The sequence below is a fragment of the Stylophora pistillata genome, chromosome 4 (genome assembly GCF_964205215.1).
Source record: "Stylophora pistillata chromosome 4, jaStyPist1.2, whole genome shotgun sequence".
Lineage (NCBI taxonomy): Eukaryota > Metazoa > Cnidaria > Anthozoa > Scleractinia > Pocilloporidae > Stylophora > Stylophora pistillata.
Genome location: NC_142522.1, coordinates 13,449,918 through 13,468,229, shown reverse-complemented (window position 1 = coordinate 13,468,229; position 18,312 = coordinate 13,449,918). Strand labels below are relative to the sequence as shown.

The following is an 18,312-nucleotide window of genomic DNA, read 5'->3' as shown; positions in this document are numbered from 1 at the left end:
CTGCCAGCCAAATCCAGGATTGCTGACGTCAAAATGTACTCATGCCCTCTGATCCCTGGAGCCCATAAATTGTCCTTGAAATTCACTTCTTTTTAATAGACGTTTTGGAACTTTAATAGACCGTCTTCCATCTCCTTCAGGAGGTCTTTGGTCTTTTCAAAGGCTCGCTTGTTTGCTTGTGCTTTTTCGTGGATAGCATCTTTCGCCTTTTCTACCTCTTCAACCTCGTGTTTTTGTAAGTTCAGCAGGCTTCTGGCCACGGCGGTTTCATCCTCATTGAGTCCACTTGGAATGTTGTCCTTTGGCTTGAGCTTGTTGTGTTGCTTGCCACTTTTCGATTGGTCCTTGCTTTCCTCTGTGGCTTTACTTTTTTTGGAGTTTTTATCATCATCGTGTTTCTCCTTTTCCGGTTTCTCGGCGATCATCTCTCTTATTTTGCTAATCATATCGTGTGATTTTGTCTCTTCGATGTCTTTACTAAGTTGTCCCAAATCATTTGTGGCATCTGTAAGGAATGGATGACAAAATAATAAACAAGCCATTAAAAACAGATGAAATAAAAAGGAGAAAAACAGAGTTGTCCATAGACCTGCGAGAATTGAAATGATAATGGCTTAGTCCTTTTCAGTGAAAAGATTCGCGAAGAAATTTATGAAGCCTGTTTTCCTAGGCATGTCGTACAATTTTCAGTAACCCTTAATCCTTAATAGGGAATTATCGATTTCGATATTTTGAAGGATATTACATAATGATATAAATTGAAAGTTTACTACATCCGCGGGAAAGCATTCCTCACCGCAAAGAGGCCGGGTTATACTTGAAAATTTACTTTGCACCTTGTTTTCAGCTTCAGTTTAGCTCAATACATTTCTTTGCTCTTCGAGTGCTCGTACGCTGAGCTCAAATGTGATAAGCAAGGACAATTTAAAATTTTGATCCATGAAAATAGACTCTGCATAGTGTAAAAACATTCAGACTGTGGTCGTTTCATGATAAAGCTCTATTGTAATCGATTATTTGCATAATTTGTGTTTTTCTTTTACTTTCCTTAGATATGTGATCCTAATGGACAATTTAAAACCGTCCTGTACATCAAGCAGAAGTACGCACAACTAAAACCAATTGCGACTTCAAGTATGGACTCGTGTTTTTGCACACCTCAAGCAGCCTGCTCGGTTCTACTGGGTTGTTATGATACTTTAGTAGGTCCTGAAAGGCTTTTGTGATAATATTGATTTGATATTACGAAATTTGTTGAAATGCAGAACTTTGCTATGCTCGACCTAAAAAAAAATACCTGATACTGATCCCAGCTTAGCAGCAGCCGCTTTTGTGGCATCTGTCAAGATCTTCATGGTCTCTTTCAGCGCCTTCTCCACTCTTGCACTAATGTCTTCTGCCTTCTTTTCTGCTTTCTCCAGTTTTCCTTCGAGTGTTTTCTGTTGAATACCGAGCGCTTGGCGAACCTGCTTCAGCGAGTAGCCGACTTGATTCAAAGCTCGTAAGCCTTGCTTGGCTTTTGCCATCATGTCGAATGGTCGCACAACGCCATAGCAACAATAAGACTTCTTTTGGCCTTTAACCGCTGAAGGAAAAAGGTTACAATTTTTTGTGATGAAAAGGAAGAAATTTTTACAATGCTTCTATTTCAGGCAAGTATCCCAATGCGAGTTAACTTACAGAAGCAATTTTCCTTTTTGTGCCGTTTTTGCAGCTTGCAAATCTCCTAAAACTTGGAGTATGTGAGTAGGTTGAAAGCAGTGAGGCGAAGAACAACCTCAAAGGCGACTATATATGAAATGGAAGTATGAGTGGCCAAGGATTTAGAATATTGGTGCGGATTTAACTTGATAAACTTCAAGCATTCGGGCTGAGCTGTTAAGCGTGCAAAATAGGAGACGTCGCCAATCAAAATCAGGCAAAAAGACGATACATTACCCAGGTGTAATGTCTTAATTAGAACACGACATTTTTTTAACTATCAAGAAAATATGAAAATCTCTCATTCTGTTATTATGAGAAAAAAATTAAGCTATATACCAATGATATAAATGGAATTTTGTTCAAATTAAGACTGCGCCCCGCTTACAAAAACTATTTGCTTCTGTTCTTTTAGTATCTTTTTGGGGCCGAGGAGGAGCAACAGGTTTGTCAAACAACTTGAAGATCGATGCTTTTACATATTATTAAAAACTAGATCATTGGATAATGCAATTCAAGACTTTTTATTGGCTTAGCCATTATGGTATATCAGCCAATATACCATAATCTACAAATATGGTAAGCGTACGTGTCAGCTTAAAATCAAAAGGGAGCTAAAAATTTAATAAAATTTAATAATTTAATTTAACGTTTTTAATAAAACAATTATTCCACGAGCGCTTGTTGGATATGAGATGATTATAGCCAACTCGCTACGCGCCTCGTTGGCTATCTATCATCTCATATCCAACGCGCGCTCGTGGAATAATTGTTAATTAGTATAATTTCAGAGCTAAGCAAAGAGTTTCCAGCAATCTGATTGGTCGAGCGGTTCCTTTTATGACGCTTATTAAAGCGCTCCACGAGGTTTATATAAAATGTTACAATAAAGTGTTAATAAATGTTACTAAAATGTTATAATTTTAGAAATTTCTCTGTTGTTCAGCTCTGAAATTATACTAAAACAATTATTCACCTCAGGTTCGGTGAATACTGTCGAATAATCTCCTCTACTTTGTCTCGGGGATTATTCGACGATATTCACCTCGCCTTCGGCGAATAATTGTTAAATGTCAAGATGGCTTGACATTGTGACAACGACTGCAGATCTTCTATAATTGGTGTGAATATACGTACTATTGAGTTTTTGGCGACTTGTCCGCCCATGTCTAGACAAGTGAAGTTCTTTGCATCAGACTTCTTTTAATCCAACTAAAATGAATGGGTCCTGGATACACGCACTGATTTTTGAGAATCTTAAAGAATTTTTTTTAAACTAGCATTGTAGGGGGGGGAGGGGTAACAAAATCGACCCATACCAAAATAAAATCTCTGGCTAATATTCAACGAGTCCAATTTGTCTCTTGCACCTTTCACCTGCTCAAACTGGTGGCTTATTCCTGTTTGTCAGTGCACTCAACAACTGATCCCAAACAAACAATTTAATTCTGGTTCATCAAGTAGAGCGCTAAAACCACGTTTACGCCAGAAATTCCCTAGATACTAGCACGCACCTAACGGCGAAATAAGCACAGCAAGATTCTTTCTATAATCCTTGGGTCTGCCATTGATTTCTAACCCGATCAAATCGGTAACGAATTCATTCAACCTACTTTTCACTTTGATAATCGGTGATCCAGAAGCCAAGAGGCACGAAGCAAGAATTACAACCGCATGAAATACCTTCATCTTCAGGGAGACATAAATCGAAGTGTCAAATGAGGTGGAATAAATCAGGTATCAAAATAACAATACGGGGATACGAGTCAAATTACGGCGATAAGGCCCGTGATTCTTGAGAAAAAAAATAACGAGAGCTGATTGGCTGGTTATACAGGTTATCATATAGTATAAGAGCATTTACCAGTTGTTTTCTTTCCTGTTTAGTTCTGATGTTTACAAACTGTTCACACGAAGAGGTGTGAAATTCTATTGATAGACTGCAATACAAGTTATCGAATTGAGCCAGATATGGGCTGTTGGACATTTGGCATAATTCACGTACGTATCAATATTGCGCGTGCGCTGCAAATTAAAATTTCTCTTCCAAGGTTACGCATCGAAAACTGCTTGTTTATATTACTGAAAATTTTGTTTTCCTCTTACGACAGTAGGTCGTCATTTCTTCACTTATTTCACTGACTCAGTCGAAAAAATCATATAGTTTATTTTTATTTTCTTGTGGTAGACTTTTGCTTCTAGAGCATAAGTGCTCTGCAGACGTGAGGATGTAAGCGTTTTTGCATGTTTGTCTTCCGTATCTGGTGTGGAATTTCCGATTTCTTCGTTTCACATACAACACTATCTCTCTAATTTAATGCTTCATTAACTCGTTGATGGCAACACTTTATTTGAGAAGCGTAACAATCAACAGCGAGGAATGCACGAAAAATAAGGTTTTCATTTGGTTTCTTACTCTACTTGAAAATGTGTGTATCATTGAAGAGACAGTCTGTGGAATTTTCCTTTCTCTAAACATTTTGTGTTTAAATTGAACGCCTAATCTTCCAAAAATTCATTACACCTTTATTTTAAGAATTGATACTCAAAGGGAAGCACACGTAGTAGTTATTGTAGATAACACAATTGTTCGCCATGACATGGACTGAATGCATTAAGCACATTCTCGGGCCTGGAGCCCGTTTCTCAAAGGTTCCGGTAACTTAACGAGTCCTTAAAGCTGTTCTGATTTCATTCAAGGTGGGGGTCTCAGACATTTTAAAAGTTATATGATGAAACTAACAGCTAAAGAAACAAAATGGACTGGTTAGGGTGTCAGAGCCTGCTTCTCTATTGAATAACTGAATAAAATATAGCTTCGGGCCCGTTAAGTTACCGGGACCTTCGAGAAACGGGCCCGTGGTGACTTATCAATTGTTTTCGATAGTTTGAAGCGGCCAGAAGATTTTGGAACTGGAGCCTCCCCTAGATGAATGAATGGGATGGCAGTCCATACCATCATTGGCCGCGGAGCGTTAAAAATGTTGAGGGAGGGGGGGGAAGGGGGGCGCAGGTGCTAATTGTACAAAAAGCCGTGCGCATGCACCGCGTCAAATTTTCTTTACCCTTCACTCTAAAGATCTTATCAGTAATATTCCTAACTGTCTTCCATCCAGCTCATATAATATCAGTTTGGAGAATTTGGTAATGGAACAGCTAATAATACCCCATTAACATTTTTCTTTTTCATTACTTGGCTACTTCATATTGTATTGATACTGCAAGGAGAAATTCTGTCTTAGTCAATCATGGGAGTTAATGGTCAAAAACCCTTTGCACAGTCATTTCAGGCCTTAACCTTGGTTGTACAAAATATCAAAATTGCGATTGCTTCGTTCTAGACAGTATTTTCCTTTAGCGGTCAGTGCTATAACGTTTTTGAAAATACTGTCTTACAGATGCTACAACTCATGAGTCTTTTTAAATACAATACAGTACGACACTTTTAGAAACGTAACGTCCATAAGCTCCACACGCTCGTTCAAATTATGTACATATGCCTTGAATTACGTCTGGTATTTAGCAGAACATTTCGTGCGCATTCTCAGTGCAAGTATTTTTTAAGAAAAGTTGTTGAATTTTCCAAGGTAATGTTCGACTCTCTCGCTAACAGGTACCTGTAAGTAATCAAGAGTTTAACAAAACTTCATATTTGCATACAGCATCAGTGACTCTGCCTTAAATATTTAATCGCGTACCAGCGCAGAAATCTAACGCCGCTTTGTGCGTCTATCAGCTCAAAGCTGCACAAGTCTTTTTATTTAGGCTGGCAGCTTCTCCCCATCTGAAAATGAAAGGATCCGCTTCAATACTGCTGTTCGCAGCGATATTGTCCTTGTCAACATGTCTTCCTCTTAAGAAAACCGATACTGAACTGCTGAAACGAGGTAAAAAGCTCTCTGACGTACGTTCTGCATTGGTAACGTTAGTAGCTTCTTTCGGTTGTTATATCTGTGACTGGATAAGCTATTTTTAACTTATCATGTGTATGGTACTCCTCAAGGAAATCAAATCGTAAAGGGAAGGATAGCAACTTTTGTATTTTGCACCATTTATTTCGCCCGATGCAGTTAGCTCAAAGATTTTCAAATGTGTTTATTCGAAAACAATTTCTTATTTCTATGACGGCAACAATTCTTCACAAATACACAAATGTCTATCAATACTCTCTGATTATAGCTTGTGGCTAAATTTTGCTTACCTAACAACATTAAACGCTAGATCTGATTATTCTCAAGGAATTATTGACAAGCTCCATCACTGATATTTTGGGTGCGTCTTGTATCAACCACTAATGCAAATTTCTAGTGCCTATATAGAATAAATAACGTTTCAAAAAGCAGGTTTTGTCGTCAAAGTTATCTCAGTCAGTGATCTACGTACAAAGCTGCATGAAAAAAAACTTTTGTTTTTCTTTGATAGACTTCTTTTGTCATCAGTTGTTGCCGAAAATTACTTTTAACTGATATTTTATTCGGCATTGAGTTTGAATTAAGGTTGAGGGTCCTAAACATTAATTAAATTTCCATGATTACAAGTAAAATTGAATTCAACATTTATATAAAGATAACCATTTTCTAAGAAGAAGGAGAAAAATCCTCTCAAATTACTGCCCGTTGATCTATCATTTCTGCCTTTTTGGTAAACGATTCAGATCGACTTCTTTGGAAATGAAGAAAAAACCGGCCATGTTGCAAAATATTGACTAATCGTTTTATGAGCTCGAGAAACTACTTGGAAACAGGAATGGTACACATGGAGCAATCCCTTTCCTAGAGAGAGGACCCTCGGAACGAGGTTGTGCATGGAGCTCTATTTCCGAGTCTGGCGTTAGATATGGGTTGAGTATGTTGCTAGTTCCTGTCCAAGATTGCTCCGAGGCCTTTTCTCCACGTTTGCCTGGAAATGGTGCACTAGACTACCAACCTCGTAGATGTCATTTGCTAAACTCACTTATTATTTACCTTGTATTTGTCGTTTTGGGGTCGCTAAAAAAATTTACTATCGGTTTGAAAATTTTCGAGTGCACCAACACTAAAGAGGCAAAAATAAACGAGGAGACAGGAATTTTTTAAAAATGGAGAGGATTAAGAAGTTTTACCGAAAGCTAAATTGAAAACTTTTAAGCAAAGCTTTTAAGATGTACAGACTGTGACACGGGAATCTATGCATGTCTTCTTTTGCAATTGAGATAAAAACATTGACGTTCGCACGTAGCCTTAACGTACAGTTACAATTTCTAGTTAAAAAGCCGCACTTCACCTTTTATCCACGATCGAATAACGTAACATCTCAATAGAGAAGACCCTTCCCCCAAAAAACACGTGTAGACTTGCTTAAACAAACACAAAGACTACAAAGGTATGGAAATCAGGTCCGTTATTCACTTAAACGACCCTTACATCGACTCCTATTGAAACATTTTACACAAGAAAATATGAACTTCCCCAAACTCGCAGACCTATTGCCTTAGTAACCATTTTAGCAATACCGAAGGGTCTCTTTGCTCTTCCATAACTGGTTCACAAGATCATGTTAGTCATTTTATTTTATATTTATATATTCTTCATATGCCTAGCATGTATTTTACACAGTTTTCCGCTTTCATAGTTTTCGTACGATGTTTATCACGTTTGTACTTAACATTAACTTTTATCTACGCAGAATATTTTTTCTCGACTCTAATGAGGCCGTTGATCGGTGAAAGTTCGGATCTTTGAAAACTTTAATTTTGAAAAGCCGTCTACGTGAAACAGGAGATTACCTAAAGGGGCCTCTTCCGATCCGTTATTTTTCTTTACACGTGAAGAATATACACCCATGAAACAAAGCCATGACCATGCTCGCTTATTATAATTTGCGAAATTATGAATACGTTGATATAATGTTCTGTTTTCTAGTTAAGAGACAAGCCGTGGATGGTGCGAATGATGACAAGAACGAGACAGTCGTCGATCGACCTCCTGGACTGGGTGGTACAAATATTCGATTTCCGAGTAAGTCAAGTTATGCAGTTCAAAATTTGTCTCTTTGGGATTGCGGAGAAAAACATGCAATTCATCCCAGTCGGGTGTGTCACTGAAAAAAATATGATTGCTAAAAGAGATTCCATCCTTTGAAATAAACATTTGAGACATGCGTACTAGTAACCTTTGTTACTCACATCATCGAAATTTGGAAGCTATGAAACCTGTAAGAAACGGAAAGATTTACACGCAGCCCCATGCTATTATAAAACAAAGCTGTAGTCCCTAAGACAATCTATGGTTTTTGCCATTGCTTTCTTTATCCAAGAATTTTATGCACAATGAAATATGGGGCGGTGCGGAAATGATCTCAAGAAACCTCCACGACTTGAGTAACACACACAAAATAAAACTTTTTTTTTTTCGGAATTGCCTTGCTCTTTGTTCGATAGTGATTACGTTGAATACATCTCCTAACAATCTGAAAAGTTATCATGTTTATGATTTCTGAATGTCATTTTTGTTTAGTTTGCATATACCAACTGGGCATGTCCAATCGATTCCGCATTTGGGATTATCAAATCACAGCATCTTCTGCATACCCAAGCAGGCACCTGCAGCCCCACATGGGGAGGCTAAATAACCCGTGGGGGTCATGGTGCATCAAGAGAGGACATCCAGGACCTCACTACATGCAGATTTATCTCGGTAATTAATGGAATACAAAGCAGTCACTCTTCATTTAGAGATTGTAAAGTAATCAAATTTGTTAAACCCAAAATGCATTGATGTTAGTTCAGATGAGCTCATCACATCAAGGGTGTCAGGCATTTCTCAGCGTATGAAGTAAACGAGACTTCAAACAACAACATATATTGAAAGAAAGAAAACCGAGACGAAACGGGTTAACCCGATGCAGCTGTAAATCCACTTACTGTCGCCCCTCAAAAACAGCCAATGTCCTTCCCCCCCCCACGCCCCCTCCAAGATGGCCGTTGGAAAAAGCTTCAACTTTGAATAAAAAGACTCAGACTCACGCGGGACATATATTTTTAGCTGTATCCTGTCGTAATATCACTTAAGATCCATGAAAATCCATTATAGGCGGAATTATGTTGGTCAGTGGTGTCATAACTCAAGGAGCGCGCCACACACCCGATTGGGTTACTGAGTATCGTGTGAGCTACAGCCTTGATGGTCAGCGGTGGGATTATTATAAAGAGAATGGCACAGCAAAGGTAATCTTACTTCACGCTTAATTCGGCGGCATACTCTTATTTTTAGTAGCACGAAATGTTACCTATAATTTCAATTATCATTTATTGACTAAATATTACCTGTGGTTTATAAAGCCGGAGTTTTTGCATAATTAAAATATTGTGAAAGGGTCGCGGTATAATTGGCCAGTCAATACAACCCACTTTTTTACATTTTATACCTTGAACAGTCTCTTCGTGGCAATTATTAAATTGTAATCAGCTTATAAGGATTCATATTTTCGCAGAGTTTTACAAAGATCTTTTAATCCGCTCAGAGGCTCTTAAAGTTACATAGAGTTTTGAGTGAGAGATTTTGCTTTATATTCGTTGCAGGTCTTCCGCGGATTCTATTTTGCGTTTACTAATCATTTCAAGTACAGGGTGGCCGCTAGATTCATCCGGATTAATCCCCAATCTTCTCATGGATTGATACTGTGCATGCGTGCCGAGCTGATAGGTTGTTCATTCGGCCAAGGTAAGACAAGTTTAAGAGAAACCCTTAAAAAAATTATGCTTCAGGGCTTTTCCGATACCCGTTATTCATCAGGGTCCAAGTGTGACTTCACCTTCCAACCTCAGCCGCTGGCATTTTTAACATTAACGAAAGGATAAAGGACTATTTATCGACACATTCCTAGACTTTACCTCCTCAAGATAAAGGCGAAGTTTGGGTAAAGGTTTGCGACCGTTGTGTGCCTCTGTGGCGTGTTATCAGTGTCAGCAGTTTAGCTTACCGGTTTTATGTTGTGAATTTCTTGGTGACCTTAATCAAAACTTGCGTCAATTAACTTGTTTGAATATGTCTAAAACCTCTGTTTGCAAAACTCTCTTCTTTTGAGAGGTAATTTGATTAACAGACCTTGATATTTAATAATTTTTAGTTAATTTGGCAACAAATCGTACAGCTGAACAATCGAGCACTGAGGAAGGAGATGTAGCCTCAAAAGCAATCGATAGAAGGCTGGGAAATGGTAAGAATAGTATCACTATTATATAACCCTCAGAGAAACAAAATACGTTATGAAATTCAATCAACATTAAGTTTATCATAGTACGTCCGTTTAAAGTAAAAAAAATAAAAAATACAACTGCTTATAAATATCGATAGATCAATAGACACGTCAACTTCGAGTATCGCTCGAAGGCTCCACCAAAGTTGGGCCGCTGAGGACAAACTTTTTGAGCCCGCGGTGGTCATACGATTTTCGGTGGTTTGATACTATTGCGTGAAGTAATTCCCAGATCTTTAGAGCAATCGATGGACCGACCAAGATTTCTTACTACTAACTGCCAGAACTCGTTCATCTCATGAAATTCACTCGTCAAAACTAATAGTCATAGAACAGTTACGACATCTCTACGTGAATGCCAACAGAGTGGTGGCCATGCGCGGTTGAGGAGTCTTTGGTCTTGTACTGAGTTCTAAGTTCATCGAGTGTGTCAGAAACCTGTGTGAAAGCGTCAATAGACTATTCCCATCACATTCACTCACCATCTTAAGCTGTCACCAAGGTTCTGAAGCATTGTATTACTGATTTACTAGAAGGTAGTTGAGAAAACGGCGGAGAGTTTATTTGTTGTCTTAGCTACTGTTGAGGAAAACCATGTGGGTTAACATATATTAAATATGGTCATGATCCATCAAGTGGGTCCAGAAACATTACTCTCCTTTTCACAAATAAGCCATCTATACGTATGTCACAATTTCGTTTAAATACAGCAAATATTGAATGCTAACTTTAAAGGGCCACGCTCAACCAGTGTGCTTTGCGCGCCAACGTTATTGTTATTATCCGGGAACTCAATCATTTTTCTCACACGCCGAACGGAAACGGCAAAGAACACCACAACGGCAGTAGCTTTTGCCAATATTTTCATGACAAAAATATAAGTAGCGTATTATCGTTCAAAGCAAAAACTTGATTCTGTACATGTACCACGATACAACCACTATTCACGGCTGTAATATCAGACTCAGAAATATTCCTACCCATAAAAGTGTACGAAAACGAGAGGTTTAACAGGGAATCGACCATTCACGTTCAAACGCATTACAAAGAGACCAAGACCTTCAAATACTTTAATTTTTATTCGTGTCCGATTTATCAGGCGTGAAGAAAGGATTCGTCAAAGGAGAAGCGCTACGCCTTCTAAGAACAAATTCGTCACGCTCAATAAAACTCACAATGTTTCAAAACATGTATAAATAATATGGAATTTCGAGATGAAATTTAAGAGAAATGTATCTCTCAATTTGTCTCACCGCGAGTGAAAGATTACTCAAAAACCTTAAATGAGATTAGGCGTGAGATCGATTGTAAACATTCCCCCTGTCCGTCGGTCACCCAAGAGGCTGAGGGGAGCTTTCTATTTGACTTTCCACCGAAATGCTGTGTAGTAGGGCTTCTGCAAACTCTATGCTCATTTTCTTGCTAAATCTCAAAGCTGTATTTCGCTCGTTGCATGCTATTGAATTGATCTAATCAGCCATGTAATACGGCGACTGTTCGTCATGCAGGACGATCTTTTATCGATGGCTTCATTATAGCGAACGCGGAATGAAACGTCAAAAATACGCAGTAAAAAGGCGCTAGACACATGAAGAAACCAGATGAGGGTTTGAAGAGCCGGTTCTCGATTAAGATTGCAAAGATTTAGTCGATTTTTACATAAAGAGTAGGTTTTTCTTTTCTTTAATACAGATAATACTGAGAAAGGCCACCACTCCCGCAATGCATCCTGGTTGAGCGTGACCCTTTAATCGAAAAAGTTTGTTAATTTTGCTTTCTATATTAGGTTTCTGCTCTTTGACCCAGACCGAGGACAGTCCCTGGTGGCGACTGGACCTGGGATATAACACGACAATAAAAGAGCTATATATTGCTGGACCCCAAAATGGCACCGAGCTGAAAAATTTTGAGATAAGCATAGGAGATAGCTTGGACGACAATGGAAACATTAACAGGAAGTGTGGCGATAAACACAGTGTACGACCTGGCGAAATCAAGACCATAAGCTGTGATCTAACTGGACAGTATATCAACATTCAGGTCCCTGAGAGCGGGAAAGCGTTATCCATTTGTGAAGTGATTCCTTATGGAATGGGTACGTCGAATTATTAAAGCTGGAAATGTGGCTTGACGAAAGATAGGCAGTAGACCTAACTGTATGTCGGGAACGTTCTGATTTCCCCCACCCCTGAGTAGGCTGGTCAGTCTTAAGGGCGTTAGAAGGGGGTTCATTAGAAAAATGGAGAAGGAGAGAGGAGGCACATTAAAAACTCATTAAAAGCAAAAGTGTTTAAGTTGTACCTAGGTATGCATTTCTTTGAATGTCAGGTAAAATGGGATGATGGGGGCATTGGGGAATGTGGCGTTCATAATATGTAGGATCTAAAGAAAAGAGTTCCGTATAATCCAATAGGTATATAGATAAAACAGGAAAATAAATGGGTTCATTAAACACTTTCCGATTGAGTTTATTCGAACCAAAACCAAAGTAATCACGATTGACAACTAGAAGAAAGGTAAATAACGAGGCAAAGAACAGGTCAAGTTTATTTAACTATTAAATTCTTTTTTCCAATAAAATGCTTTTAAAAATGACAGTTTTAAACTTGAATAAAGGCTGAATGAACTTTGTTTTGCAGACCCTTCACTGGCGGACTTCAATCCGTATGTCGTCCTGAACTATGTCAATTATGTTCGTAGGCAAGAGCAATTAAAACAACTTCGAGAGCGACAGGAACGACTGAGAAACGCCACGTTGGAAGCTCAAAAGCAAGGCAAACAGCTTGTTAGTCAGGGTCAACAGGTAAACTGACTTCAGATAAACCCTAACGTGGCTTATTCCGCTGAAAGCGTGCATATCATGGGATATTCATTAATTGCTCAGAGTACTGTTTCTTCACTCTAGAAGAGAGGCCAATCCATCGCGAGGTTAATCCACAGTGTATCATCACAGCTCTAGGAGACTTAACGAAAAATAACTTGCACCTATTGCAAAAAGAAATGCAATGGTGAAACAGGAAGACGACCTGAGGTGATAGATTCCGAGAACACCTCCACGACGTAGAAAGGAATGAGAACGACGCATCCAAACCAGTTGTGAGACACTTTAATCTCCTTAATCATTCCAAGCAGTACATGGAAGTCTGCGGCCTTTCCCTAAATCTAGGCAGTTCGGAAAGCTGCAAAACTTTACAACAAAAGTTTAGCTTTCAAATCGGCGCTCTTAATCTAATGGGTATTAACGAACGCTTTTCATTCTACTGATTTATTCGTGGTTTTTCTCGTTACCATGTTCCTAACAATAGCGTAGCTCCACTTTCTGCATACAAACGCACGCACAACCCACAATTCCTCCATTCGCTCTGACGAGTGGCTAACGCTCCAAATGTCAGCTTTTTAACTCTTAACGGTGGCCAATTTGGAGTTTCAACTCAGTTGATATAACCAAATTACTTTGTTACCTCCACCGACGCAGCACCACAGTCTATTGAAATTGTGTAATGACCTCAATTGGAGTTTATCGCAGACCCTCAACGACAGAGTCCACTGAGTGCGCTCGTCACCAATCTCTGCACATTTCCACATGCAAATAATATTCGTTGTTATGTCGTCTATAATTTTTAAATACGTCTTTTCCCTTTTTGTTACAAGGTCTAAACAGTAAAAAAAATTATATGAATAAAGTGGAATCGGTAATGGTTCGAATTGCTTGTACTTTATCTGATAAAGGCCTGCAACACATTTAAAAAGTAGCGCTCTTTCTGTTGATATCCGTGGGTTAACTCTATGTAACTGAAAGTGAATTTTGAACAAACATTCCCAAAAATCCCAATGTTAGTTACAGTAGTGGTAGGGCAAAGATTGAGCAGCTTTGGTTTCGACATTTCATTAGTATTTAATAGTAAATATCGTCGATGTAAACGAAATGAGTAGTGCATAATTTTGGTCAATGTGGAACGCGTTCCTCCACTTTTCATAAGATATCAAAGGGATTAAGTAACGAGAAAATCGTCCGAATTAGCTTCAACTTGTCATTTGCACAACTTAACTGTTTCCTCCCACCATTTATGTATCTCCCGGTGGAAAAAAAACATGATATGGCTCTTTCATTGGTATTTCATTGAGGTTACACAGCCTTTTGAGATTGTTTCTTGGTGTGTTCTGAAGAATGTGGAAGCTTAGTTCAATTAATGCATCAGGACAGTTCACCTCATTTCAGGCAAACGATATTGTTCTTTAGTTCCAACCCCTTCTTATGGAATGTAAATTTAAAGCATTTGCGATGGAACCAAATTGATCAGCATATTAAACACTGCCAAAGACGGTCCGCTCTCGCCCAGATAGAAAAAGTCTCGATAAAAGATGAATGCTTATTTATGTTCTTTTTTTTCTAAAGGCCATAAGTGGAGTCCAGCAACAAGGTCAGCAGGCCATTAGTCAAGGTCAACAATTGGCTGGTCAAGGACAAGCTGCTGCGAGCGGAGCCGTCGGCCAAGGTCAAGCAGCTCTTGGCGGCATTCAAAGTGAGTGTTCAATACCTGTCATATTTTCATTAGTGAGTGTTCAATACCATCCTGTCATATTTCATTAGGTATTAAAGGAATTTCACTCAAGCTTCGAGGCCTCTCTTTCAGATCAAGGCCAACAGGCTTGGGGTCAGGCACAAGGGTTGATGGGCGGTCCTCAGGGTCAAGGACAGCAGCTTCTAAATCAATTCCAAGGCCAAGGAGCAGGCATGGCAAGTCAGTTCCAAAATCAGTTTGGCCAACTTCAAGGTCAAGGTGCGGGAATGCTGAATCAGTTGCAAGGCCAGGGTATGGGTGTGTCTAACCAGTTTCAAGGACAAGGAATGCAACTGGCTAATCAACTTCAAGGTCAGGGTATGGGTATGGTTAATCAGTTCCAAGGACAGGGACAGCAATTAGCCAATCAACTGCAAGGTCAAGGAATGGGAATGGTAAACCAATTTCAAGGGCAAGGAATGCAATTAGCCAATCAATTGCAAGGTCAGGGTATGGGAGTAGTAAATCAGTTCCAAGGGCAAGGGCAACAATTAGCCAATCAACTGCAAGGCCAAGGTATGGGAATGGTCAACCAATTTCAAGGACAAGGAAGGCAATTAGCCAATCAACTGCAAGGCCAAGGTATGGGCATGGTAAATCAGCTTCAAGGACAAGGAATGCAAGTGGCCAATCAACTGCAAGGCCAAGGAGCAGCTATGCTTGGTCAAGCACAAAGTCAGCTTGGTCAGCTGCAAGGTCAGGGAATGGGAATGGTAAACCAGCTTCAAGGACAGGGGTCGCAATTAGCCAGTCAACTGCAAGGACAGGGAATGGGACTAGCTAATCAAATCCAAGGACAAGGGATGGGGGTCGTGAATCAGCTACAGGGCCAAGGTAATGAACAAAATACTGGTATCAGCAGAATTTTTAAATAGCAGTTCCTCTTTACGTAAAATTTTTCTCAAAATGATAATGGTTTTATCTTTTTCACATAGGGATGGGTGCGGTCAATCAACTCCAAAGCCAAGGACTTGGAATGGCAAAAGGGCTGACTAGCACTAAGGATGATTTGATTGACAGGGTAAGAGTGGCAAGATGGAAAAGGAAGTAAATAGGCGTGAACATGCAACGATAAAAGAAGACGAAAATACAACTAAACTACAATAAGAAGAAGCCCTAAAAGTAATTGTACCTCGTATCCCCAATTGTACATAAATACATAGTTTTTTAAGTTTAAGTGTTGTTTTCAACAGCTTTTCTACAAGTATCCTCATATTGGACTAAAAATAAAACACAGTCTTATTTCAAAATATAATGAACCGAATTTCCTTTCTCGTTTTCCAGGCAAAAGACTTCTATAAAAAGGTAAGTTTTTTATCTTAGACTGTTCCATCCTTTGAATTTTCCTGACTTACAGAATTGAATCTCTTAAGTACAATATATTTAATGATAGATTGTGTTTTTGTAGTTAAAACCATGGCAAAAAAGAGCAGAAGACTTCTACGATGAAAAAATCAAGGGACATTACTTCGAACTAGGAATGAGTATGTCGGTGTATTGTGTACCCGTAGATTTGTATGTTTGTAACGAGCAATTATGGCTCTTTATTTTCTTCTTTGTCACAATTCCTATCTTCAGGCCTTGTCTCGTGTTTTCCCTTAAACAAACACGCTTGTTTTCTTCTTGTCTTTTCCATGATCTAATCCTTTCAAACGGAACCAAAAGAGCATTGACTGGAAATTTAGTAAAATGTTATAGGGATAACGTAACATTTGTTTTCACTGACTTTTAGAGTGGTTTAATCGCGGAAAAGACTACGGTATGAAAGCTCTTGATGTTTTCAAAGAAAGTGTGTTGTCTGAGTTCACTGGGCTGGCAAGTGATGTTGGCGGAGAACTGTCAGCAATTGGAAACTATGACACTGGAGACGTGAAGGGACTTCTGGACAATGTTGATAAGGATAAGATAAAGGAACTAGTAGAGAGAATTAAACCTCTCATTCCTGAGTATTACGAAAAAGCCAGAAAAGTAGCCATGGATATTTTCAACGAGGGAAAAGCTCAGTTCGAAAAGATAAAAGAAGAGGTTGAAAAAGAGGTAAGAAGAGTTTGCCAGTATTAGTCTCATCACATCTTTTTTAATATGCTGTTGTCACAGCGCACGGAGTCAAAAGTACATTTATAACGCGATGAATTATTGTTATTAACATCATTCTATACAAGGGACACAGAATATTCAATTGGGGGGTAGGAGAAGATGAGAAATTTCTATCGACATCGTAATAAGTATCGGCATCCCAGCCCATACATGGCACGGGAAATGCAAAAGGCGACTAAGATGAAAAAGAGAGATTAGTGTTCCCTTCTATCCCTGGAGCAACTTAGGAACTTTTTAAACGTCCTATCATCTCTAGCGATTAATAGATAAGTAAATGAGTGAAAAGAAAAAAAAATTTTTTTTTTTCGTGCTAAAAGTGGGATACCTCTTACAGGCCGATAATGCTGTGAAAATGGGCGAAGGTCTGTCATCAGAGGCAACAGGCTTAGCGGAGGAAGCTAAAGAGCAGGGTATGAGTGCTGTTGGAGAAGCACAGAAAGCAGGGGAGTCAGCCCTGGAGCAAGCTAAAAAGACAGGGGAAGGGCTCGCGCAGCAAGGACAGCAAACTCTCGGTAAGTGGGTTTGTTAAGATATTTTTAATTCTCTATGGTTTATGGTTCTTTTGGTACGAGTGTTACACCTGTCAAACGTCTTTGAAACAGTGTAAATTATCAAATGAGCTGGGCATTTTAAGACTTGTAGGGAAATGTGCATGCGCTCTGAGTCAAATCCTACACCTCGTCATTTGCGAATTTCGCAGAATAAATGTCACTGTTGCATCATACGTCAGCAAATACATAATGAACGTTGTCTATTTTTCATTGATTTTCAAACATGAAATCCCTTTTCTGATAGGCCAGGTACGACAACAAGGAATGGGAATAATGAACCAAGCTCGTCAAACCGGTATGGGTGCTTTTAATCAAGTGAGGCAGCAAGGAATGGGAGCTTTAGGACAAGTGCAGAGTTTTGGACAGCAAGGATTGCAACAGGTTTGATCAAGTTTGTTTGCCTTAGATTATTAAGATCAGCGCTAAACTGTACGAAGGGAGGATTTAAACTATAAATTTTAATCGGAAATTTACTCATAACTGTCAAGAACAAGCCTCAATAATAAAACTTGAAAAATGTTTTAGAGAAAGCGGAACTAAACTTCCTCGTGCAAAAGACTGGACAAAGATGGTGTATCAAAAAAATTCTGGTGTACATAATATGATTGTTTTCGATTCCTCAGGCGCAGGGTCTCCAAGGTCAGCTAATGCAAACTGGTCAAGGACTTTATGGGCAAGCTCAAAGTATGGGCCAAGGTCTACAGGGTCAACTCATGCAGACTGGTCAGGGCTTGTATGGTCAAGCTCAGGGAATGGCAAGTGGCTTACAGAATCAAATGATGCAAACTGGACAGGGATTGTACGGCCAAGCACAGAGCATGGGCCAAGGTGCCTTACAACAAGGAATGAACGTTGGGAATCAGCTTCGGCAGCAGGGACAAGGAGCTTTCCAGCAAGGACTAGGAATGGCCCAAGGTCTCCAAGGTATCAAACAAACAAAATGGGTATCCTAATATAATATAAGGCTGTAGTAATTTCGAGAAGAATACAAAAATCTAAACCTGCTTAAGGTGGCTGAACACAGTTTTTGATACCTGTGTTTCTTTCACCATTTTCTCACACACCCTTGATATCTCGGTCGCCAAAACTGGTAGCAAGCAAGATAACAACACAAACTTTGTTTTTTTGATAGTTAAGCTGACGTATGTGCCGTTGCCATGGCGACA

General features: G+C 39.2%; 2 protein-coding genes across 4 annotated transcripts in view; one reads left to right on the top strand and one right to left on the bottom strand.

Moving 5' to 3' along the window:
• LOC111329677 (uncharacterized) overlaps positions 1 to 3,487 on the bottom strand; it is a 4,295-nt gene extending 808 nt beyond the window's left edge. Inside the window, exons 1-3 of one of the 2 annotated variants that reach the window (XM_088758976.1) lie at positions 3,216 to 3,487; positions 1,298 to 1,585; positions 1 to 505 (exon numbers count right to left, since the gene is read on the bottom strand). The exon at positions 1 to 505 is cut by the window's left edge and continues 808 nt beyond it. In XM_088758976.1, the coding sequence (XP_088615102.1) occupies positions 93 to 505; positions 1,298 to 1,585; positions 3,216 to 3,390 (876 nt within the window). In that variant the 5' untranslated portion in view covers positions 3,391 to 3,487 and the 3' untranslated portion in view covers positions 1 to 92. The remainder of the gene's footprint in view (positions 506 to 1,297; positions 1,586 to 3,215) is intronic. The other variant, XM_022934435.2, reaches the window with a different exon arrangement.
• A 1,912-nt stretch (positions 3,488 to 5,399) lies between these two features.
• Positions 5,400 to 18,312, top strand: part of LOC111329660 (uncharacterized) — a 16,972-nt gene continuing 4,059 nt past the window's right edge. For both annotated transcript variants that reach the window (XM_022934419.2, XM_088756465.1), the window contains exons 1-17: positions 5,400 to 5,588; positions 7,602 to 7,697; positions 8,196 to 8,375; positions 8,772 to 8,905; positions 9,260 to 9,401; positions 9,808 to 9,897; positions 11,723 to 12,031; positions 12,576 to 12,739; positions 14,333 to 14,459; positions 14,571 to 15,332; positions 15,434 to 15,519; positions 15,783 to 15,803; positions 15,907 to 15,982; positions 16,231 to 16,535; positions 16,930 to 17,107; positions 17,391 to 17,527; positions 17,770 to 18,070. In XM_022934419.2, coding sequence (XP_022790154.1) covers positions 5,492 to 5,588; positions 7,602 to 7,697; positions 8,196 to 8,375; positions 8,772 to 8,905; positions 9,260 to 9,401; positions 9,808 to 9,897; positions 11,723 to 12,031; positions 12,576 to 12,739; positions 14,333 to 14,459; positions 14,571 to 15,332; positions 15,434 to 15,519; positions 15,783 to 15,803; positions 15,907 to 15,982; positions 16,231 to 16,535; positions 16,930 to 17,107; positions 17,391 to 17,527; positions 17,770 to 18,070 — 3,205 coding nt within the window. In that variant the 5' untranslated portion in view covers positions 5,400 to 5,491. The remainder of the gene's footprint in view (positions 5,589 to 7,601; positions 7,698 to 8,195; positions 8,376 to 8,771; positions 8,906 to 9,259; positions 9,402 to 9,807; positions 9,898 to 11,722; positions 12,032 to 12,575; positions 12,740 to 14,332; positions 14,460 to 14,570; positions 15,333 to 15,433; positions 15,520 to 15,782; positions 15,804 to 15,906; positions 15,983 to 16,230; positions 16,536 to 16,929; positions 17,108 to 17,390; positions 17,528 to 17,769; positions 18,071 to 18,312) is intronic.